General features: G+C 36.5%; 2 protein-coding genes across 3 annotated transcripts in view; one reads left to right on the forward strand and one right to left on the reverse strand.

Moving 5' to 3' along the window:
- Positions 1–6,390: 6,390 nt before the first annotated feature.
- Positions 6,391–12,395, reverse strand: LOC117324493. Its single transcript, XM_033880378.1, has 2 exons — positions 12,314–12,395; positions 6,391–7,754 (listed from the first exon to the last, which is right to left on the reverse strand). The coding sequence occupies exon 2, from the start codon at positions 7,751–7,753 to the stop codon at positions 6,557–6,559; it is 1,197 nt and encodes a 398-aa protein (XP_033736269.1). The 5' UTR covers position 7,754; positions 12,314–12,395; the 3' UTR covers positions 6,391–6,556.
- A 775-nt stretch (positions 12,396–13,170) lies between these two features.
- The window catches only part of LOC117324501 (cell division cycle and apoptosis regulator protein 1-like), a 39,844-nt gene continuing 28,296 nt past the window's right edge, over positions 13,171–24,718 (forward strand). The window contains exons 1-5 of one of the 2 annotated variants that reach the window (XM_033880392.1): positions 13,171–13,278; positions 14,655–14,719; positions 15,851–16,053; positions 16,522–16,766; positions 22,743–22,857. In XM_033880392.1, coding sequence (XP_033736283.1) covers positions 14,662–14,719; positions 15,851–16,053; positions 16,522–16,766; positions 22,743–22,857 — 621 coding nt within the window. In that variant the 5' untranslated portion in view covers positions 13,171–13,278; positions 14,655–14,661. The remainder of the gene's footprint in view (positions 13,279–14,654; positions 14,720–15,850; positions 16,054–16,521; positions 16,767–22,742; positions 22,858–24,718) is intronic. The other variant, XM_033880402.1, reaches the window with a different exon arrangement.

Consider the following 24,718-nt stretch of genomic DNA (forward strand, 5'->3'; position numbering starts at 1 on the left):
AGATGGCTGTCTGTTGGCCATGTTGTTATCTGACTGGTACCAAAATGAAATATGTTAAACTAGGGACCAAGGGCAATCTATGTATCAAATTTGAGAAAGATCCCTTCAGTTCTTTCTGAGAAATAGCGATAACAAACTTCAATTGTCAAAATCCAAGATGGCTGCCTGTCGGTCATGTTGTTATCCGACTGGTGCCAAAATAAAATATGCACAACTAGGGACCAAGGGCAACCTATATATCAAATTTCAGAAAGATCACTTCAGTACTTTCTGAGAATTAGCGATAACAGGCTTCAATTGTCAAAATCCAAGATGGCTGCCAGTCGGCCATGTTGTTTTCTGACTGGTCCGTAAATAAAATATGCATAACTACGGACCAAAGGCAACCTACATAAGAAATTTGAGAAAGATCCCTTCACTACTTTCCGAGAAATAGCAATAACAAACTTCAATTGTCAAAATCCAAGATGGCTGCCTGTCGGCCATGTTGTTTTCCGATTGGTCCCAAAATGCACTATGCATAACTACAGACCAAGGGCAACCTACATATGAAATTTCAGAAAGATCACTTCAGTACTTTCTGAGAAATAGCGATAAAACTTCAATTGTCAAAATCCAAGATGGCTGCCAGTCGGCCATGTTGTTTTCTGACTGGTCCGTAAATAAAATATGCATAACTACGGACCAAAGGCAACCTACATAAGAAATTTGAGAAAGATCCCTTCACTACTTTCTGAGAAATAACAATAACAAACTTCAATTGTCAAAATCCAAGATGGCTACCTGTCGGCCATGATGTTTTCCAACTAGTCCAAAAATGGAATATGCTTACCTAGGGACCAAAGCCAAGCTACATATGAAATTTGAGAAAGATCCCTTCAGTACATTCTGAGAAATAGCGATAACAAACTTCAATTGTCAAATTCCAAGATGGCTACCTGTCGGCCATGTTGTTTTTCGACTGATCCAAAAATGCAATATGCATAGCTAGGCACCAAGGGGAACCTACATATGAAATTTGAGAAAGATCCCTTCATTACTTTCTGAGAAATAGCGATAACAAACTTCAATTGTCAAAATCCAAGATGGCTGCCAGTCGGCCATGTTGTTTTCTGACTGGTCCGTAAATAAAATATGCATAACTACGGACCAAAGGCAACCTACATAAGAAATTTGAGAAAGATCCCTTCACTACTTTCTGAGAAATAACAATAACAAACTTCAATTGTCAAAATCCAAGATGGCTGTCTGTTGGCCATGTTGTTATCTGACTGGTACCAAAATGAAATATGTTAAACTAGGGACCAAGGGCAATCTATGTATCAAATTTGAGAAAGATCCCTTCAGTTCTTTCTGAGAAATAGCGATAACAAACTTCAATTGTCAAAATCCAAGATGGCTGCCTGTCGGTCATGTTGTTATCCGACTGGTGCCAAAATAAAATATGCACAACTAGGGACCAAGGGCAACCTATATATCAAATTTCAGAAAGATCACTTCAGTACTTTCTGAGAATTAGCGATAACAGGCTTCAATTGTCAAAATCCAAGATGGCTGCCAGTCGGCCATGTTGTTTTCTGACTGGTCCGTAAATAAAATATGCATAACTACGGACCAAAGGCAACCTACATAAGAAATTTGAGAAAGATCCCTTCACTACTTTCCGAGAAATAGCAATAACAAACTTCAATTGTCAAAATCCAAGATGGCTGCCTGTCGGCCATGTTGTTTTCCGATTGGTCCCAAAATGCACTATGCATAACTACAGACCAAGGGCAACCTACATATGAAATTCGAGAAAGATCCCTTCATTACTTTCTGAGAAATAGCGATAACAAACTTCAGTTGTTAAAATCCAAGATGGCTGCCTGTCGGCCATGTTGTTTTCCGATCGGTCCCAAAATGCAATATGCATAACTACAGACCAAGGGCAACCTACATATGTTATTTGAGAAAGATCCCTTCAGTACTTTCTGGGATATAGCGATAACAAACTTCAATTGTCAAAATCCAAGATGGCTGCCTGTCGGCCATGTTGTTTTCCGATCGGTCCCAAAATGCAATATGCATAACTACCGACCAACTTCACCAAGGGGAACCTACATATGAAATTCGAGAAAGATCCCTTCAATACTTTCTGAGAAATAGCGATAACAAGAATTGTTTACAGATGGAGGGACGGACCACGGATGCAGGGCGATTAAAAATCCATCAAAATCAAAAACTTCAGGTGCAACAGAGACAAACAAGCTGGAAGTTATTTGTTTATTTAATTATAAAATTTGCACCACAGTGTATATATATACAACAGTTTATGCAGATATATGCTACATATGTATTAGTGGATGTTGAAATATTTCAATTGTTTGGTAAGAGATGGGTCTTGTCATGATCACCAACATTTATTCCTTAAATTAAAATATGCATTAAAGTAAAAAGTTTGATTAAATTAAAAGATAATAAATTATATTTCTTTTGTTGAAATATTTTTTGGACAATGCTTTCTCTGTTTACCTCAATTTCATTATTATATGGTATGTATATATGCCATGGTGTCTCATTTTGGATTTTAGCAATCCTTTAATAGTTTCTAACTTGTAAAGATTTACAAATATCATTTGAATTTAATGATTGTGTCCTTTTTAGGTAACAATATGGATTAGCATATGCAGGACATATACAATATTTGATTTTTACACAGGACAATGTCAAAATAAAACACCATATATACCATATAATTTTGATGAAATCCACTTTTTTCTTTTGACTGATTCCACAATTCAACATGTGGGGAAGGTTGAAGGCACCTTTATATTATCAACATGTTATGGCCATGGTTAAGAGTTAACAACAGATTTTCCTATAGCTATCATTCATTGTAAATATTAAATCACTTTTAATATTTGACATGTGGAATAGTGGGGTCTCTGAAAAGTGCCTCCCCTCACATACGTTTAATTCTGGAACAGCCCTGATCAGTAATACATGTATTTACATTAATACATATGCATACACACTATGTCTAGACATTTGCATTGTTAATCAAATACTGTAAACAGGCATCAGTTGGTCTGTTAAGTCATGCGCAGAAATCAACAAGAAAAGGATACCGGTATATGTGATAAATAGAATTTTACACTGCATGTTTAATTACTGATACATGGATATTAATTAACTTCATCAAATCACACATGAAAGCTCCTCTCAATGAATTGATAAATTACTGGAATTGTTTATTGATGAGAAGTTTTCTTTCTCATATGAATTGTAGATAGCAAGTTTTCTAAATATTAAAAATATTAAAAAAACTTATTATATTAAAAAATAAGTTAATTATAGCAATTTAAAAATAAATTGCATCCAAGGAAGAAATGTAGAATTAAATTTTGTATCAATCTAGATTTCACATTTACAAGGCTCAGGTAACTTCACATTTTAAAGGGTGGCTCAAATGTTCGAAAGTGAGATAAGTATATAATATTATTGCACATGTCTTGTTTAGTTTGGATCCACAAATTAACACACACATATTTAATTTATACACAATAATGTACATTATAAGATTCAAATGAGGACATAATAGTTGATTACTTCATCTAATAAATTATGTACTTTGATTGATAGCAATGAATCATCAGTGGTCACTCAATAAATATAACTTCTATCACTACATATATACACTTTATATATATATCAATACATTCAGATTAAGTATGATAATGGGTGGATTTAATTTAAGACATTTTAATTATGTCAAACTTACGACATCAGTGGTGCTATTCTCACCACAATATATTACTGAATCCCTACTGGTATAAACCAGAAATATAACACATTTCTATATACATATATATCCACATTCAAATAATGATCATGTCAAGATAACTTATTAAACAATCAAAATGCAATCTTAATATCATTTATACATGCTAAGGAGTAAATTAAGATATATCTTGAATTATGTAGCGTATATTAAATGCTTAATATAGTCCCTATTAAGGGGTTTCATAACAGAATGAGGGCGCATGCGCAGGGTTATGGAGGTGAAAGGTCACGCGCAGTGATTTTACTATATATACCTATTACACGGTAACAGTAGCTACCCAGCCACCGAAACAGACTGCATCACTAATGGACACAAGTCAAGGTCAGTTTGTGTTTACATCTTTTTAAGGTTGGAATTTATCTAAAAACCTTATATATAGCTATAGCTATATAGAGATCCACAGCAATAATGAAATGATATAATGATAAAAGTCAGATATCCAGGCACTTACAAAACTCCTGCATTCCACAATAAAAATAAAGATACAAATGCCATATTTCCAAGCATTAAAACATAAAACAATAAGAGTTTGTGACAAAAGAAAAGGTATGAAGACCTGGGATTGTTATAAGCACACAGATCCCAAGATATAATCACAAATTAGGACAGTGTTATATTCAACACTGGAAAACTTTATGAGTAATCAAACTAAAAGGGCTAAACCCCAAACATGTTTACACTGAATTGTCCAAATTAGTTTCTCCAATACAAGGAGGTACACAGTGCATCCAGCATCCAGTCACCCATCCGTAAAATTAAAGATAACTGGTATATATATGTATATGTATCTGGAACCCCGGTCGCTGCAGCTGTGCTGGCAGCCCCAATACGGAAACTATGACTGGTACACTGGTTTGGCTGAAAACCTGCCCATATCAGGGAGTTTCTGAGACATCAACTGAAGTGTTGGTAAGATACTGGGATATTTCCTGGGAATGTGAATAATGGACCTGGTAAGACACCCCTTAATTGAATGTATTGGTACAAAGCTGTGACTGGGCAGGTGGAAAGTTCCTGACTCTTAGCATGAATTGCTAGGGTGACAGCACTGACAGGGCGAATATTGTAATGACCCTTAAATGACCTAAACGTCAACTCTAGAGTGGAAGGTCTTGAGCAAGACAAAATGATCTTGGCATCGTCAAATTGTAAGACATGCGAAGTAGATTTGCTTATAGTTATTTCGCCTATGCATAAAAAGGCATGAAATGCTAAAAGATACATTGCTTTTAGCATACATGCTTGATAATGTGACGAAGCTATGTGAGGTAATGAATGAACTAGTTGTTCAGTATGTTTGGTGTAATGGGTAGTCGTGTATCTGGACGATAAGATCCCCTCTGAATACTAGTCAATATTTTCTTTACAATGAAGGATTGAGTTGGGTCCGGGTGACCGGCTAAGCGGTTGATGTTTTAACCGATAGCTGCTGTATAAGTAGACACTGTAGCTGCTGCCATTTGTTGTTGAGACAAATGCGCAATAAAATAGACCAAAGTGCCTACTGTAGTGGGCAAGCATGTTTGTAAATAAAAATCCCTGATTACAAATTGATGTAAGGCCTGGAAAGCACATCTATACAGTGCCTGTGTTTTAGGAGCGATAGCATCCCTCAAAAGATAATAAACAGTCTTTGATTCAAATCATCATCATGATCAGTGGCTAATCAAAATGAATTATATTATTACATATAATAAATGTTTCCAAATACATATATATGTATCCATATTTGTATTCAACTAATATGCTCATGCCAAACTAGATAGCTATATATAAACAGTCTTTGATTCAAATCATCATCACGGTCAGTGGCTAATCAAAACTAGAACTGTCGCCAGGATGGCTGACTAATACCCCCGCAATCGGCACGAGTCAATGGTGAATTGGAACTGTTAATTAGAGGCTAACTAAGATAACCCAGTGATATAGTGACCAGTTGCCATAGCAACCATAATTTTGAGAAAAAAAAAGTGAGATGCACATCTACACATGGTTCTTTATATTTGAGTTAAGTTTCATTGAAATCGGCCCTTCGGTTTAGGAGGAGTTGTCCAGACAAACTTAAAGTTATGGTTCTTATCGGAAAACCTGTTTATAGTGACCAGTTGCCATAGCAATCATAATTTTGAGAAAAAAGAAAGTGGCATGCACATCTACACATGGTCCTCTATATTTGTGTGAAGTTTCATTGGAATCGGCCCATCAGTTGAGGAGTTGTCCGGACAAACTTAAAGTTATGGTTCTTATCGGAAAACCTGTTTATAGTGACCAGTTGCCATAGCAACCATAATTTTGAGAAAAAAGAAAGTGGCATGCACATCTACACATGGTCCTCTATATTTGTGTGAAGTTTCATTGGAATCGGCCCATCAGTTTAGGAGGAGTTGTCCGGACAAACTTAAAGTTATGGTTCTTATCGGAAAACCTGTTTATAGTGACCAGTTGCCATAGCAACCATAATTTTGAGAAAAAAGAAAGTGGCATGCACATCTACACATGGTCCTCTATATTTGTGTGAAGTTTCATTGGAATCGGCCCATCAGTTTAGGAGGAGTTGTCCGGACAAAATGCGTCGACAGACAGACGGACGGACAACCTGATTCCAGTAGTATACCCCCTAACTTTGTTGCGGGGGTATAATTAATTATATTAATTGAATCACTTTATATTGGATTCAAATAATGAGGACAGTACCATTAGGTCAAAACAACCGCTGCAGACAGTTTGGCATCAAAATGGAACACCTTTCTTCAGAATTTCTCGGTCAAACCTACGCTTCACTGTATCCAGTTCATTTTGCAGACTCCTAATCTTCTTCTTCTGTTCGCCAAGTTTAGCTTTCAGCATCTCTGTTGTCATGTTGGAGTGTCTGATATTGCTGGAAAGAAAGTCATTCTCCTTTCCTTGAAGGTTCTGCTTCCTTCTCCTTAGGTTTCTTCGGAACGAGGAGCACTTCACACATCGTGACCTCAGATGGATCAGAATACTACACCGTGAAGATCTAATTGTTGAATGGTAGGTGAGGTTTCCTTGTGAAGCACAAAAATCTCCTTCTCGGTACGCCAGTACTTGCCCGGGTATTAATCCATGATCTTCCCCATCAGAGATACCTACTCCAACTGGCACAAGACTTTGGAACTCCTCATCAGTATTTCCAATGCACACAGAGAATGTTTGTAATTTTGTCAAAAGTAGCAAAATCTTTGATGTCGAATCAAATATTGGCGGCATATCGTTCCAAAAATCATGTGTGGATGGAATTTCCCTTTGGTGAACAGATATAGTAGCTGTGTAATCCGTATGTATCAGGACCACCAGCTTGACATGTGACTTGTTACCACTGTTGTAAATTTCTAGTATCCTGATGTCACCGTTAGTTGTGTTCATTACAAATGGGGCTTCAACCACTTCTGTTAACTTTTCTTTTAAGCTCTCATAACTATTCACAGGTTCATCAACTACAGGTTCGCTGGCAGAACTGTCTAGATCCTCAAGTAGGTCATGTTGATGTTGTATATTGGTATTGCTATGGTCTAATTGTAATAATTTGGATTCATTTAACACTGACTGATCCTCCACAGATATTGCACTGTCATTACTGTCCATTTCTGCTGAAAAACTGAAGGAATCCAAACAGTTCTCATGACTGTGACCATCTAAACATTGTTCAACATCTGCACTTGAGTGTGGTACATCAACCTGTTCTGATTTCAGGTCAGCGTCAGTTCTGTCTGAAGATGTTGCTGTTTCTGTGTCCACTGTGAACTCTAGATCTGTTGATGGACAGGCAGAATGACCATAACAATGGTCATGATACAACAAGGCAAAACTGCTGTGCGTGTTATTTTCAGGCAAAGACCCTTTCTGGTAATGGAACTTTGGTCTGTATCCAATTAAACTCTTCTTTCTTTTCTTTGACTTTGGCATTCTGTTGAAGATATAAACAAAACAAAACAAAATCAACTGTCAATATTAATATTCAAAGACAAGTACATGCAAGCCATGGCAGTAGCTACAACACAAGTTTATGAGACTGAGTGTTGAATAATCATAATGATTCATTGTATCTAAAAAAAGAATGTCTGTAGGACCCCCCAGTCTCCATGCAAAATAAGTCTAAGTACCTGTGTTCATGCTATCGATCACATTTTGCTAGCTACATTTTGCATAATGTAATCAGTAATTGCAAAACTGTTTTTAACCTTAAGAAATAATATAGACTGCATAAATATCCCCGTGTCTTTAATCTTTAATTCAACTACTTACGTTTTACACTAATTACGATGTCATTGCAACTAAATTATCCTAAGATCCAGCTGCATGAAAATCACGTTGTATATATGTATGTTACGGAAACGGAAGTACAGTGCATTCCGCTTAATTGGGTTGCCTATTTGCGGGGACTTTTTACCCGATTAACCGACTTATGCAATAAGCCTATATGCACGTCGCCATCTTAGATTTGGTCCGTAATGGTTAAGACTTGAGTCGATTTTGGATGAAAATATTTGCGTTATTATTGTTAATAAACGGCGTTTTTGTTTGTGCTTTTACTGATGTCAAATTGTCAGATTACTTTAACTAATTGTATAAAAATACATGTATTAAAATAATACAAGAGATCCCAGAGGGATCTTGGCGCCCACCATTGAATGATCTTTATAGGTTCTATGTCAGATTGATCTTCTCTCTACTTCCCTTCATTTTACTAATCTGTGCAAATTGAGAAACATCCCTCCAGTACTTTTCAAACAAGAGAATCTTAGCTATATAAGAAATTTGAGATTTAGCAATAATGGCTGTTTGTTTGCCAGGTTGTTTTCAGGACAGACTGGTCCCAAAATGCAATACGAGGGACCAGGGGGAACCTACATATGAAATTTGAGAAAGATCCCTTCAGTACTTTCTGAGAAATAGCGATAACAAACTTCAATTGTCAAAATCCAAGATGGCTGCCTGTCGGCCATGTTGTTTTCCGATTGGTCTCAAAATGCAATATGCATAACTAGGCACCAAGGGGAACCTATATATGAAATTTGAGAAAGATCCCTTCAGTTCTTTCTTAAAAATAGCGATACAAAACAAGAATTGTTTACGGACGGAGGGACGGACGACGGACGCAGGGCGATTTGAATAGCCCACCATCTGATGATGGTGGGCTAAAAAAGGGAGGGGGTGAGGGTGATGAAACAGATCATATTCCATAACTTAAGGAAACTCCTTAGCTTGAAATTTTCCATAGGAAAGCATTTCAGAATTTAGGGAAAAATCCTCAGTTAAGGAGAATCACTCATTTTCTAGAACACCATCCGAACGACATGCAATCGGGACACCCGATAGAAAACCTGCAGCCAAAAGTTTCCTTTGATGAAACTGGGCCCTAGTTGCTTTAACAAAATGAATAGGATATTGAATTGGTGGTGACATAATTTCAAGAGTGAAATCAACCTATTAGGTACCGCCTTTGTTAAACGGTGCAAATAATCTTATACTATATTGTTGTCAAGGACTTTCTGATCATGAGTTGGCAACTTGACGTTTAATCCTTTTCCCAGCAAAACAGAAAATCTAGGTAAAAAGTTTTTTGGGCAAACATGATGTATACATGTACATGCCATTTACTTTGTCTTATATGTTAAAAAGCAGTTTAATCATATAAGTAAATACAGATAGTCAAGTTTACATATAAATATATATCTATAGATAATATTTTGTCATACTCATAGCACTACAAAAAGTTAAATTCATAATTTATTTTGTGTGTGAAATTGCATATTAGTTTTCATTAACATGATTATAATTAATATTATTCTATGGTATAAATTAAGGGTGTACACCTGATCATGAGAAATAAGTTTACCTGTATTTCTGTAATACGTTAGGGCGATACACGTAATTATAAAACATGTAAATTTTGAAGTATAAATTAAAATAATGGATTTTTTTTTAGCTTTTTTATACAAAGGTAAATATAGTAAATATAGTAAATTTTGCTACAGTATACAACTTTTAACTCTTTACGTAATCATTCAAATTTCGCGGTCACTACTGGAAGTGAATTAATTAATGCTGGGTAGGTCCTTTGTGTATTGGAGCATATGGCTATCACATCAGACGTCGATAAAACAATCTTTTATGTGTGATGCCTAATATTAAATGAAGTTGATCATATGGAACGAGTAATTAGTACGGAAACTCTTTTTCCCAATTTTTCCTCCATAATTGTTTCGTACGTATCTTGCTGCTCTGCGTTGTATCTTTTGTAACTGGTTTATTTGACTTGTGTTGTGAGAGTCCCTTATGGAGGAGCAGTATTCCAGTTTGGGTCTAACAATGGCCTTGTGTGCATGTTCTTTGATGTGTTTATTTTTAGGTTCCGTTTCAAAAATCCTAGTGATTTGTTTGCGTTTGATGCGATGTTGTTTATATATGCGTGTCCCATTTGAGGTTGTTCTGTAATGTTATGCCTAAGTACTTGCTAGAATCTACTTGTTGTAATGTGTGGTTGTGGAGTTTGTATGGGTATATTTAATTTTTGTGCGTTTGTTGGATGTGGATATGATATTGCATTTGTCGGGGTGAAAGGTCATCAGCCAATCGTGTTCCCATTTGTCTGCTGCATCTATGTCTTATTGTAGTTTGGTTGCGTCATTGATGTTGTGTATTGTTTTGTAAATGATACTGTCATCTGCAAAAAGTCTGAGAGTGCTGTGTTTGATGTAGTCTGGTAAATCATTTATGTAGATGATGAAGAGGATGGGTCCCAAACAGGTTCCTTGGGGTACTCCTGATGTTACTGGTATTTGATCTGAGTGTTTCCCATCAAGTACTACTGTTTGAGTGTGGCGTGTCAAGAAGTCTGTTATCCATGCGAGTGTGTTCCCTGTAATCCCATAGAATTTGAGTTTGTACTGAAGTCTTTTGTGTGGTACTTTGTCAAAGTCCATGATGATGATGTCTGTTTGTGTGTTTGTGTTAGTGTTTTGGCAAGGTCATGGATGAATGTAGTAAGTTGTATTTCACAGGATCTTGAAGAACGAAATCTGTGTTGTCATTGTGTATGACCGACACCGGAAATAGCCCCAGTCTGAAGCAAGGAGAGGCGAACACACAAACTGGCAGCAGTAAGTAATTTTGTAATATTTCTTGGTAAGCAACATTATATTTGCAAATTGATTGATCACACAATAGGACAGATGTTTGTGTTCTGAATACCCATTATTAACTTTATGAATGAATGGAAAATACATGTTAATTTAATTAAAATAAGGTGCTTAGTACCGACGTTTTTCACTTGTCCAAATTTAAATATCTTTTCAGCTGTTTAACATACATAAACGTTGTGTGAAACGGAAGATACAGATACAAAAAGTTGAAAACTTGTAATCATTAACATCTTATATCATCATTTATGGCCAAATGTTGCTAATATCACAGTAAAATGCCATTTATTTCTTTACTTATTGTACGGTGGATAGCTTTTTTGTGTACGGCGTATAGATAAAAACTATACGCCGTACACAAGTGCAAAATGTTTTTGTCAATTTTTTACTCTTTGCTGTACAGACACATTACAAATATTGATTCAACATATAATACCTATAATATATTTATCAAATCTTGATCGATACCTTGCATGTTTAGCACCTTAGTTTTTGAGAATTCCAGGTTCATGTCCACGGAACTCACAAAAGTTACCAGTACTACGTTCATGTTTCACATGTTTATTTATTTCTGTGTACATTATTTGAATCCCTTTGTGCGATGAAATGTCCACTGATATCTGTCCTACTATGTGATCAATCAATTTGCAAATATAATGTTGCTTACCAAGAAATATTACAAAATTACTTACTGCTGCCCCGCTTCAGGCTGAAGCTATTTCCGGTGTCGGTCATACACAGTGGTTGTAGGTTGTATAAAATGTTATTGTTCTCCAAGTGTTTCATTATGGTGCTTGTTAAGACGTCAGACGAAAACATCGTCAATTTTAAACGCACACAAAAAGCACATCGTTTTATGTAAGCCACTACAAAAATTACTTTATTATCCAAAAACTATCCTACTTATGGGATATATTCCTGTTTATCATGCACATTGTTGGCATTTATCCGTATTTTCGAAAATTCATAGGGCCTTCGCACGTCACTTTGAATATGTTGTCGAATGGAACGAATGAAAAAGGTCATCATTTCGTATAGCTAGGAGATCTTCTTAAACACTATAACTAAAAATAATGTTACAACATTATCCAAAAACTATCTAACTAACGATATTCGAAACTAAAAAAATAAAAGAATATTCATAACATTTGTTTTTTTCAAAAGCCCCACAGAGACTTTTCGAAAATTAGAAATTACCGCCGATCTTCCGTGCGGTATGCTTTAATTTCATATTCAAAATACGAACACTTTCACAGCAAATTGTTACATATTTCATGTTGATAACACTTATGCATTTTGCTATTAATAAAATCAGAGCACTTACCTTGGATCTGGGGTGATGATTTCAAATAGAAATAATCGATAATAATTTGTGTGGTTTTCAAGATTCTCCAATATGGCGTCGAGTGAACCCACAAAGGATTGTGGGAAGGTCAGGGGCCACCACGTAGGCCTAACAGTTAGGGGCAAAAAGAGAGTAGCCGATCTCTCTATATAACTGTTAGATGTCTCTTAATATGTCTCTGAATTAGATACGTTTCTAAAAAAAATACTCTTTGCTGTGCTAAATTAGTGCTTAATTGGTAAAATTTGTGAAAAATTCTAAATTAGAGTCTAGTAGAAAATATGAAAAAAACTAGGGTATTCGTGTCTCCAAGCAGTATATACCAATATAGGCCTACAAGTCTCTGCTCCAAGTGAGCTTCTGTAACTTGTGTGTACAATTAATCAGATTGCTTGTGTGTAACGTTAGAGTCTTACTGTAGTGCTTATTATTTTTTTCATGTTCGTCAATTTTTATTTCTCCATCATTAAAAAAATTCACCTTTCTTTTTTTAGATTGTGAATAATTGTTAATCGGTTTATTTACACTTTGCTGATAACAACATACATTGCCATGATATTGTTTGCTTTTAGACAGTTTTGCATGCGTTATGCTTGCTCTAAAGCAATAGTAGTTGTAAATCTTGTTACATTACTAGAGTCTATATCCTTTTAACTGTATTTGTTGTAATTAATGCGATAATGAATAAAGTTTCTGGTATTTTTTGTATTCCACGTAAATTATATTAGCTTATAAATCTTGTGCTCGTGTCAAGTTGCCTTTTGTTGACGCTTGCACGTTATATGGGTCGTTCCGCTTTTCTTTTGAAGTCGAAATATAAACCAACTGCAAGCGTGTGGAAGATGAAGATTAGGAACGAGTGAGGAAGAACCTGCGGGCCCACAAAATAAATTAACCTTGTATCTTTTAGCTTGTTTATATATCAGTATATGTGATTATCATTGGTAAGTGATCGCATTACTTTGATAGAACTACAATGATAAGTGTGGGTGAAGCTGTCATCAATACTGTTAAATGTATTTTGTAGTAGCTTCTGAACTCCGGTGGCTGGCGTCATGTGGTTTTTGATAAAAAAAGGGGCCTGTTTTCACGACTAAGAACCTTTAGTTAATTTAGCAATACGTTATGAATTCATTATAAATTGTTACAGGGTCGAAAAAAAACCCAATGAATAGAATCGTCTGTCTGTGAAAGAGAAACGTCTCGTCACAATACCGAAACGTCTTGCCAGTACTGTGTCGTTAGTACCGAAACGTCTCTCTCTGTGCACAGGAGCATGTCTAGTCTTATATTAGAAAATAGCCAGAATACCTATATATTAAGACTAGACATGCCCCTGTGCTCTGTGTGACGGGAAATTTTGGTAATATTACCAAGAAAGAAGACTAAAAGATTTCCTCTGCTTCTTGCATATATATGATGTATTATTGTTCTGGTACCCTCATTTCCCTCTGGCGGGTTATACTAGATGCAGCACAATAAACATATGATATGAACACGTTTTCTCACTTAAGTTGACTTTGTTTTTTATTGTGAAACATGTATATTATTCAAAACAACAGAATATTGACAGTGGACGTCATGATGTCCAGTGTAATTTCTGCACTTTGGGTACTGGGACCAGGGTTCCCATTCTTTGGGTACTGGGACCAGGGTTACCGTTCTTTGGGTACTGGGACCAGGGTTCCCTGTTCTTTGGGTACTGGGACCAGGAGAGAAATCAAAAGTTGTCTCTGTTGGGTAATGTATATTACATAATAAATATGGAAGTAAGTATGAAATAGGAAGGAGTAATGAAAAATAGTCTGCCCCTGTTGGGCTTCGAACTAGCAACCTCTCGCTCTCAAGGCAAACATCCTACCACTAGGCAAAAGGGAAATTCCCATTTTTCTGAGCTAGTATGGTGACCTTATACTCTCTACTTTTACAAGTAGCTGATGGGGAAGAATCTTTAATGTCCTTGATTTCAAGCTCCCTTAGATACATGTATACCACTTGTTTATAATGACCAGGTCAGTGAAACTTTTGTTACATATTTTAAAAAAAAACGGACAGTATATTTAACAGTGCAATACATTCTTCTTTTCTAAGTGGCATGTTGATGAGATTGACATAACAAATTACCAATAAATAGTGCAAGATTTTCAAATTAGCCACCATTTTTTTTTTTTTTTTTTGTAACCTATTTAAAAATCTGTTATTTTACATAAGAGTGAATAAGTTCTACTCTAGCTATATGATAAATAATTTCTGTAGACAGTGATCGAAAACTATTGTAGGATAATTCTTTTTTGTATTGATAAAGTTTTGTTAATTTCAGAAGTACCATGTCGCAGTTTGCGGGAACAAAAAACCCACCGTGGGCTAGACCACAGTCACAATCAGGTATGTGGGATGATCTATCTTTATTATGTCTGCTCTGAATAAACACTTGCCAACCCTCCTTCTTTTGAACATTTCACCTAATCATTAGAAGTTTATTATCATCGGCAACACAACATCTTTATCATAGTGCCAAAAATACACAATTCACCACCAGATATCGCTACTTAAATCAACAAATGTGCTTTTCTAGAGTTCTATTCCAGGGTATATACAAGTCATTGTTGGAAATGTTACAAATCTATAATTTTAAAACAAGTTGGGGGGGGGGGGGGGGGGGGGGAATTATTAGTAATTGACAATTTTAGTAGTGTGCTTAAGCTTTCGTGATAGCATCAGTTTACAAGATATATTATTTCTAATTATGAGTTTTCACCTGTTTGATAACTGTTGCAATGCAGATATTACCTGGCTGGTAAAACTAAGAAACACTTAATAAGTTCTTAAGTGATTGAGCTCAGTTAAATACAATTTGTGAAAATGTGAAATGCAAAAATTTACCACTGAACTAAATCTAATCCACTTGCCCCAATTATCTCTTATTGGTATCTTACTCAACTCGCCCCAATTATCTCTAATTGGTATCTTACTCAACTTGCCCCAATTATCTTTTATTGGTATCTTGCTCAACTCGCCCCAATTATCTCTTATTGGTATCTTACTCAACTCGCCCCAATTATCTCTTATTGGTATCTTACTCAACTTGCCCCAATTATCTTTTATTGGTATCTTACTCCGCTTGCCCCAATTATCTCTAATTGGTTTCTTTCAAACTTTCAAAGTTAATTCATGAAGAATGTCGAGATAGAAACAATAGATGTTATTTGAACCTTTTCTGGTAATGACTCCTGTTGATTGCACACAATCTTCCCAAAAAGTTCACAATGATTATTGTAAGTACCTGGCCTGGATATGCTGGATTAGTGATTGAAAAAACAATACTACTTGTACCAATTAATAGGCTAGAATTCTCAGTACATTTGTGTTGTGATTATGTTAGAAGCTGATAAAAGATTCAACTGAAATTGTGTGCATGATTAGAAAAAAGATATTTTCATTGATTTTACTTGGCAGATTTATAAAAAAAAATTTTTTTTTAAAGTGTCCAATCATCTTCCTAAACTTTTTTTTCAGAATTTATTAATGTTTCGTCGACAAACACCATTGCTGCTGCAAACTCGATCAACCAGAGCCAAGTGGCCAACACCATGCTTCCCCAGTCAGTGGTGGCCAACCCCACAGTGTACAGCCTCAACAATTCCACACCCAACTTGGGCACCTCCCAGTACACAGCTCCTCAGTACTCCGCCCAGCAGCTGGTCGGTCTTCAGGCACAGGTAAAGTCAAGACAACTCACAAATGTATAGGCCATTGAGAATATAATGGTAGGGCATGTTACAAAAGGTAGGACAACTGGCAAATATGCATCACTACTGAACATCGAAAGAACAGATTGCACAGAATGGCAGTCAAATAAGGACATTCTGACAACATACAGCAAAGTTTGAACTGATAGCCATATAGGGATAGCACAAAATCTGACAAGGCTAGAACATTCTGGTTAAGTTGGACAAAGACTGAGAAAGATTGATATTAAAAGGGAAAATCTGGTACCAATAGATTTATGTATGAGACAGATAGAGCAGACTTACATGAACAAGCATATTTAGACATAAATAAAGTCTGACTGATTGACCTGAGGTCAAAGTCAAACGTGAGGAGAGATGATTCTGGATGACATACATGCATGTAGGTAGGTAGGGTATGAGTTATGATACAGTACAATCATAATAACCTTATTCCAGCAGCAGGCAGCAGCCCAGGCAGCCATGCAGCAGCCCTCTATTTCCTCGCCAGCCCCTACCGGACCTGTGATTCCTCAGCCAGGTATAGCTATCCCTACCTCCCTGGCCACTACTCCAAATGTCAGCTACCCAACTCCCAGGGCAGCCCAGCCTCAGGGACCCAAGCAGAGAGTCTTCACTGGCACCATCACCAAACTCCATGATAACTTTGGATTTGTGGATGAAGATGTCTTCTTCCAGACAAGGTTTGTTCAAAGTTTTTTTCCTTTGCAATGTATTAAATTATTGAACATGATATCACTTTATGAACATGAGAATAGGAGATTTTTCAGCTGTTTTTGGAATAAATATTAAAATTTAAAATTTTAGTTAATTTTGGAGTTTGCTTAAAGGGGCATTCCATCATTGAAATGAGTTTATGCTATGACAATAGAACTAAACAGGATTATTTTATTTTTATTTCACCTGGTCTAAAGTACCAAGGTGAGCTTATGTTATACCATGGTGTCCAGGCATGTGTCCCTCCGTCAACAATTAATTTCTTCTTCATAACCACAGATGGGAATTAAACAAAATTTGGCTGGAAGCATCTCTACTCTAGGTGGTTGACATTCAAAATTACATAAATACAAATGTTGGGGTTGACTCCCCAGGGGTGTAAAGGGGCGGGGCCAACAGGGATGAATTTGGCTTTATTGATATAAACAACTTCTCTGAAACTAAGCAATGGATATCACTCATATTTGACTTGTAGCATCCCTTTGGGTTATGGATTCAAAATTGTACAAACTAGCAGGGTTGACCTCTCTGGCCTGAGGGATGGGGTTAAAGGGGTCAATTTGGCTAGATTGATACAAACGACTTTTCTGTAACTAAGCAATGGATATTGCTCATATTTGACTGGAAGTATCCCTATGGTGTGGGAATTCAAAGTTGTACAATCGGTGGGGTTGACCCACCCAAGAGGTCAAAGGGGATGATTTAGCTGAATTGATATTAGCAAATTCTTTGAAACTAAGAAATGGAACAACTTATTTGAATATGGCCGATATTTGACCAGTTACACATATACTTGTGCGTCCTTCTTGTTTCATATCTCATGAAACCGGTGATAAGCTTGTAAAAGTGATGAACTTTACCGATATAAAACATTCAAAGTCCAAAGTTCATTTTTGTTTGTTATTAGGGCTTTTCACCCAAGTGGTGAAAAGACCTTTTGTTTCTGTTATGTTTATTATTATTTTTCTTCTTCTTCTGCACTTGGCTTTGTGACAGCAATTCAGCAAATATGGTATAAGTTATGTTTAAAGTGATGTAGGTATGTTTAATGAGAAGGTCTGAAGATGTTCATGTAACAAAATTAAGTAGGTCAGAAAATTCAAAATAACCGCCATGACGGCATACCTTAAAAGTTTAAAATTGCTATAACTCAAAATGTATTCATTATACAGAGGTCATGTAATTATATTATTTGTAGATAATGACTAGGGCTAACTTTTATATAATTACAAGTTTAAGGTCAGAGGTCAAATTAAAAAGTTCGCTAAGAGGTCAAGTTTATCTATTTTTAGAAAATCTTCATTTTTCAATCTTTTTCAAAAAATCTTTCAAAGTATGATGCAGTATGTCATTCTGATAATTTCTATGTCATTAGTTTTTTGGTATTATTTGTCGTTAACGCGAGACGCCATTTTGAATATTTCACTCTATATTTTATGTATGCCTACAACTCACATTTTAAGTTTTTTCTCAAATTCCACCAGTGCGACTCAGCACAAACTTTGACAAAATGATTATGAGATGTTACTGACCAAGTCTTGTTATCATGGGGTCAATCCACAATCCAATATGGCCACCATGATGTCATGTATTAAAAAGTTTAAAATGACCATAACTAAAAAAGGATTTATTCTACAGAGGTCATGTAATTAGGTTATTTGTAGATAATGCCTGGCGCTAACATTTACCACAAAAAGTTTTCGGGTCAAAGGTCAAATAAAAAAGTAAGCTATGGGGTCAAATTTGTCTATTTTTAAAAAATCTTCATTATTCAATCTTTTTCCAAAATTCTTTTATAGTATGACGCAGTATGTCATTCTGATGATTTTGCTGTCCTTAGTTTTTCAGTAACATTTGTCGTTAACGCGAGATGCCATTTTGAATATTTCCCTTTATATTTTATGTATTTTAAAAAACAAAGGAGTTGGACGAGGGGAGATAACGTGTACAATGTGCTGTATGGGTTATCTCCCCTCGTCCAACTCCTTTGTTGAAACGTTTCATCTCAAATGCCAGATTAATTCAAAACTAGAATGTGGATGACCTATCAAGTGTTCTAAAATAGTTTTTTTTACGTTTGGAAATACCAAGCCTTTAGGTCATTTATGCTAAGTAGGTGAAAAGCCTGTCAAATTGTTAGCCAACAATTTCTAGTATTTCATTTACTAGCCATTCATGTTATCATAACTTTAAAAATACATGTAATTGAGGAAAAACTGTTTATAATTGGGGTTTATCATCAGTAAAAACAACACACCTACAACATTTGCCATGCTTTGATCAGTTTTTTTTGGTGTCAATGATGTCACATGATTATATAAATGAAGCAGAGTAGGCATGGCAGAATATTACAGTGCTGATGCACACAGGGGTCGACATTAACGCTTGTCCGATTGTCCGGTACCAGATGAAATTGATCATTAAAGTACTTGTCCAACGGGACAAGTAACAAATCTGTCATTGTGTTTTATTAGCTCACCTGGACCGAAGGTCCGGTGAGCTTATGTCATGGCGCAGCGTCCGTCGTCTGTCCGTCGTCCGTCCGTCCGTCCGTCCGTCGTCCGTCAACATTTACTTCAAATCGCTACTAGTCAAGAAGTTCTTATTGGATTTTGACCAAATTTGGCCAGAAACATCCTTGGCAGAAGGGGAACAGATTTTGCATAAATGGTGACTCTGACCCCCGAGGGGCCAAAGGGGCGGGGCCCAATAGGGGAAATAGAGGTAATTCTTTTAAATCGCTACTAGTCATAAAGTTATGAATGGATTTGAACCCAACTTGTTCAGTGACATCCTTGGGGGAAGGGAAACAGATTTTGCATAAATGGTGACTCTGACCCCCGAGGGGCCAAAGGGGCGGGGCCCAATAGGGGAAATAGAGGTAATTCTTTTAAATCGCTACTAGTCAAGAAGTTCTTATTTGATTTTGACCAAATTTGGCCAGAAACAACCTTGGCAGAAGGGGAACAGATTTTGCATAAATGGTGACTCTGACCCCCGAGGGGCCAAAGGGGTGGGGCCCAATAGGGGAAATAGAGGTAATTCCTTTAAATCGCTACTAGTCATAAAGTTATGAATGGATTTGAACCCAACTTGGTCAGAAACATCCTTGGGGGAAGGGGAACAGATTTTGCATAAATGGTGGCTCTGACCCCTGAGGGGCCAAATGGACAGGGCCCCAATAGGGGAAATAGAGGTAATTCCTTTAAATTGCTACTAGTGATAAAGTTATGAATGGATTTGAACCCAACTTGGTCAGAAACATCCTTGGGGGAAGGGGAACAGATTTTGCATAAATGGTGGCTCTGACCCCTGAGGGGCCAAATGGACAGGGCCCCAATAGGGGAAATAGAGGTAATTCCTTTAAATCGCTACTAGTGATAAAGTTATGAATGGATTTGAACCCAACTTGGTCAGAAACATCCTTGGGGGAAGGGGAACAGATTTTGCATAAATGGTGACTCTGACCCCCGAGGGGCCAAAGGGGCAGGGCCCAATAGGGGAAATAGAGGTAATTCCTTTAAATCGCTACTAGTCATAAAGTTATGAATGGATTTGAACCCAACTTGGTCAGAGACATCCTTGAGGGAAGGGGAACAGATTTTGCATAAATGGTGGCTCTGACCCCCCGAGAACCCAAAGGGGCGGGGCCCAATAGGGGAAATAGAGGTAATTCCTTTAAATCGCTGCTTGTTATAAAGTTATGAATGGATTTTAACCCAATTTGGTCAGAGACATCCTTGGGGGAAGGGGAACAAATTTTGCATAAATGGTGACTCTGACCCCCGAGGGGCCAAAGGGGTGGGGCCCAATAGGGGAAATAGAGGTAATTCCTTTAAATCGCTACTTGTCATAAAGTTATGAATGGATTTGAACCCAATTTGGTCAGAAACATCCTTGGGGGAAGGGAAACAGATTTTGCATAAATGGTGACTCTGACCCCAAAGGGGCCAAAGGGGCAGGCCCAATAGGGGAAATAGAGGTAATTCATTTAAATCGCTACTAGTCATAAAGTTATGAATGGATTTTAATCCAATTTGGTCAGAAACATCCTTGGGGGAAGGGGAACAGATTTTGCATAAACGGTGGCTCTGACCCCAAAGGGGCCAAAGGGGCGGGGCCCAATAGGGGAAATAGAGGTAATTCCTTTAAATCGCTACTAGTCATAAAGTTCTGAATGGATTTGAACCCAATTTGGTCAGAAACATCCTTGGCAGAAGGGGAACAGATTTTGCATAAATGGTGGCTCTGACCCCAAAGGGACCAAAGGGCGGGGCCCAATAGGGGAAATAGAGGTTATTCCTTTAAATCGCTACTAGTCATAAAGTTATAAATGGATTTGAACCCAATTTGGTCAGAAACATCCTTGGGGAAAGGGGAACACATTTTGCATAAATGGTGACTCTGACCTCCCCGAGGGGCCAAAAGGGTGGGGCTCAATAGGGGAAATAGTTTTAATTCCTTTAAATCGCTACTAGTTATAAAGTGATGAATGCATGCATGTTCTAAAAACAATTCTTGAGGTCTTTCAGACCTTTAGAGAGTCTGGACTTCATTAATCTTTAAAGCAGTTCGGATTCCCACACTATAACGATATATAGCATTGTTAGAGATTTACAAATAAAACAAATTCAATATGAACATTATTTTGACATTTGGTCCAATCCAACCAGGTGAGCGATACAGGCCCCATGGGCCTCTTGTTTATGTTATATTCTGAAGTCAAAACTGATTCAATCCTCACTGTAAAATGAGTAAAAACTCCTTTAAATTGTGTTAACCATCGAGCGGAAGTGAGTTGATCATGCTTATTAAAGCTTCATTCGGAACTACATAGAAATGATGCTAGACTTCCGAGGGCTCTCGAAAACATGTAATCGGTATCACTAGTATGTTTGAAACGCATGCGAATGCTGTACATGTGAGAGCATTGATACTACGACAGATACCGTCTGCTGGAATCGTAATAAAAATGAATCAGTTTTGATATAATTAAGGAGGCTACAGATGAAGCAGACTGCCGTGCCCTAGAAAACGGTGACATGTTTTAATGTTTTCACAGTAGTAAGTTTGTTTATAGTTTAGTCTAACAGTTCTCCATGAAAGTTAATTATTTTAGAGTACTTCATTCATCTGCTTTTAGGTAAAAAAAGGATGGTTTGGTAAAACTTAAATAACTTGTAATAATACTTTCTTGCTGTTTTATTGTTGTTAGTAATTATTATGAGTCGAAATTATGGCTTGCAGTGCTTACCTCTACTTTATAATAAATCATCTCGCTGTTTACACATAACAGATGGAAAGTAGAAACACATGTAGGACAAGTGATTATTTCATTCGGACAAGTGAATTTATCTTATCACTTGTCCGAAGGGACAAGTGCAGAAAAAAGTTAATGTCGACCCCTGGCACAGCGGCCGAGTTTTGCAGATTTTTCGAACAAATGTGATATTTATTTCATCACCATTGGTAACAAATATGAGTCTTAAGCTTCTTTCATTTATCAATCTTATGAATTACTGTGCAACTCAATTCTGCCGTTCGAATGAAGGAATATCCCTTAAAACCTACCATACTGACAAAATGGGACAGGTGAGAAGTGTAATTACATACTTGTGTAGCATGTGTATATTATCATCTCCTCATGATGTGTATGCCTGGTACTATGTTCTCTTTTTCTTATCGATCCAGTGACTTTGTTTAACATTTTAAAATGGTTTTGATGAAACTTCATATTTCATTAAGCATCAGAATGTATCAAAGTTGCTATTAATAGAAAGTTATTGTCATTGCTCTAGCGACTACATTTTTACAGCTGATATTGACCAGACATATTATATTGGTCAAGTATGAGTCTAATACCTCAAATGATTTTGTGTTGGTGAGTGAGGGAATTTTTGAACCAATGAGTTAAAGGAGATTATTGATTTCTTTGTTTAAAGCTGTGTGAAAGGTGCTCAGCCTAAGGTTGGAGACAGAGTTCTGGTGGAGGCCACTTTCAATGCCAACATGCCCTTCAAGTGGAATGCTGTAAGGATACAAGTACTTCCTAACCAGGTATGGTGGCATCTCCCAGGCCCCAGATACAGAATGTCACGTGTGATCTTGTTACCATTTCTGGTTGTGTATATTATTAAATCTCCAGCCAATCACACGGCCAAACTTGTTAGTATATTACATGTATCTGGACTAGTGCAGGATTTCTAACAGTAAGGAAAAAAGTTATTATGAAAATTCTTGATTTTCTGTATGGGTCTTTACCTATAAAGAGAATAAAAGAAGCTTGTTATATATATGCCATGGTAGTTATACACATTGTATTAGAAACAGCTAAGAGAGTTGATTGAGTTTCATTTAAAATTTACACTAAATTGGTGAGTTCTGAAAATAGATTACAAAATACTGGTAACATTTATTGTAATTCACAAATCTCAATTGTGAAAAGAAATCATTCTTGTGTTACTTTAATCTTGATACATTTATTAAGCAGCTCCAAAAAAATCCTTTTTAAAATCAATTACAGTCAAACCTGTCTTAGCGACCACCTGAATTAAACGACTCCCTTTCATATGCAACCGTATTTTTTCCTCCCAACGTTAATTACTATACTAATGACCTGAATTAAGCGACCACCTGTCAGACGCAACTAACGACCATCATTTCTGTGTCCCAAACATTGAAAAGTTACTTTTTTTCAGTGAATTTCTGAGTTTTAAAACGGAAGCAGAAGTCATATTCAAGAAGAAACCAGACGAACTTTTCCGCTTTTAAAGATTAAAAAGTACTTCAGAAATGCATGAAATGTTTTATTCCGTCTCAAACAATGTCTTTAATTCATTATATTTGCCCTGATAACACCCAAAAATGAACGAAACTACTTTTAATTACTTCTAAAAAAAGGAGAGGGGATGGGGCAAAAAGATGTCCTAGCCATTCAGGCGATTTTCACAAAATTTTGATACATAAAAATACAAAATTTTCTACATTGTAAAAATTGGTATTTCTCATTTTGCTTTAATTTTTACTTAAAATGACAATTTTCTGATTCAAATGAAAGACAAAATTTTCTCTCATATCTCGCCATGTTGGATAGAGTTTGCCCATGTAAGATAGCTATGTAAGATAAATCTATCTTACATAGCATTTCACGCGCGCGGATTAATCTGCGTTCAAGGGGGACAACTCTCACAACGTCGTCTGCTTGTGTTCACATCCGACAGTCCTTATCGTCGGTGTCGGTTTTGAAACGTTGGACTTAACTATAAAAATACATACATTCTTAGATAAATATATATCATATCAGCAGTAAATCAATAGGGCTACACGGTTAAACGATTAGACATTTCATCTGAGCGAACATATAACTCCGTTACTGTAACAAACAGTTAGACTACGTCTACAGGCCTGGTGTAACAGTTACAGTACAATACAGACTTGCCTACCCGACAGATTTGTCATTTGTCATTAAAAACATGTAAACACACACAATCACCTGGCAATGACAGGAAGTAAAATAAAAGCCATACATAAAAAAATATAAAAAAGAAAATGTCAAATGTCACAACCTATGAAATGGTTCCGTTTGCGTCAGCAGGGGGCCCTGGAATTTGTTTACTCTACGGTACTGTCAGTAACTGTTAGGCCTACTCAGTAACCTGTGTATTTGGAAGTTGGGAATTGGCTCTTAAATGAACGAACATTCGGTAAAAATGACACCCCTCGATGTTCATATAAAAAATATTTATTTCAATTGTAACTCAGAGTCTATATTTGTGTAGAGTAACCATGAAAACTAACTGCCATCCTAGCCTTTCAATATGATCATCGTTAGCCTATCGACTGACCTACCTTCGTCATTCCATCAAGACAACCGGTTAAACACATATAATCCTATGTCACAGAAAAGATCGAATACTCG

The sequence above is a fragment of the Pecten maximus genome, chromosome 1 (assembly GCF_902652985.1).
Source record: "Pecten maximus chromosome 1, xPecMax1.1, whole genome shotgun sequence".
NCBI lineage: Eukaryota > Metazoa > Mollusca > Bivalvia > Pectinida > Pectinidae > Pecten > Pecten maximus.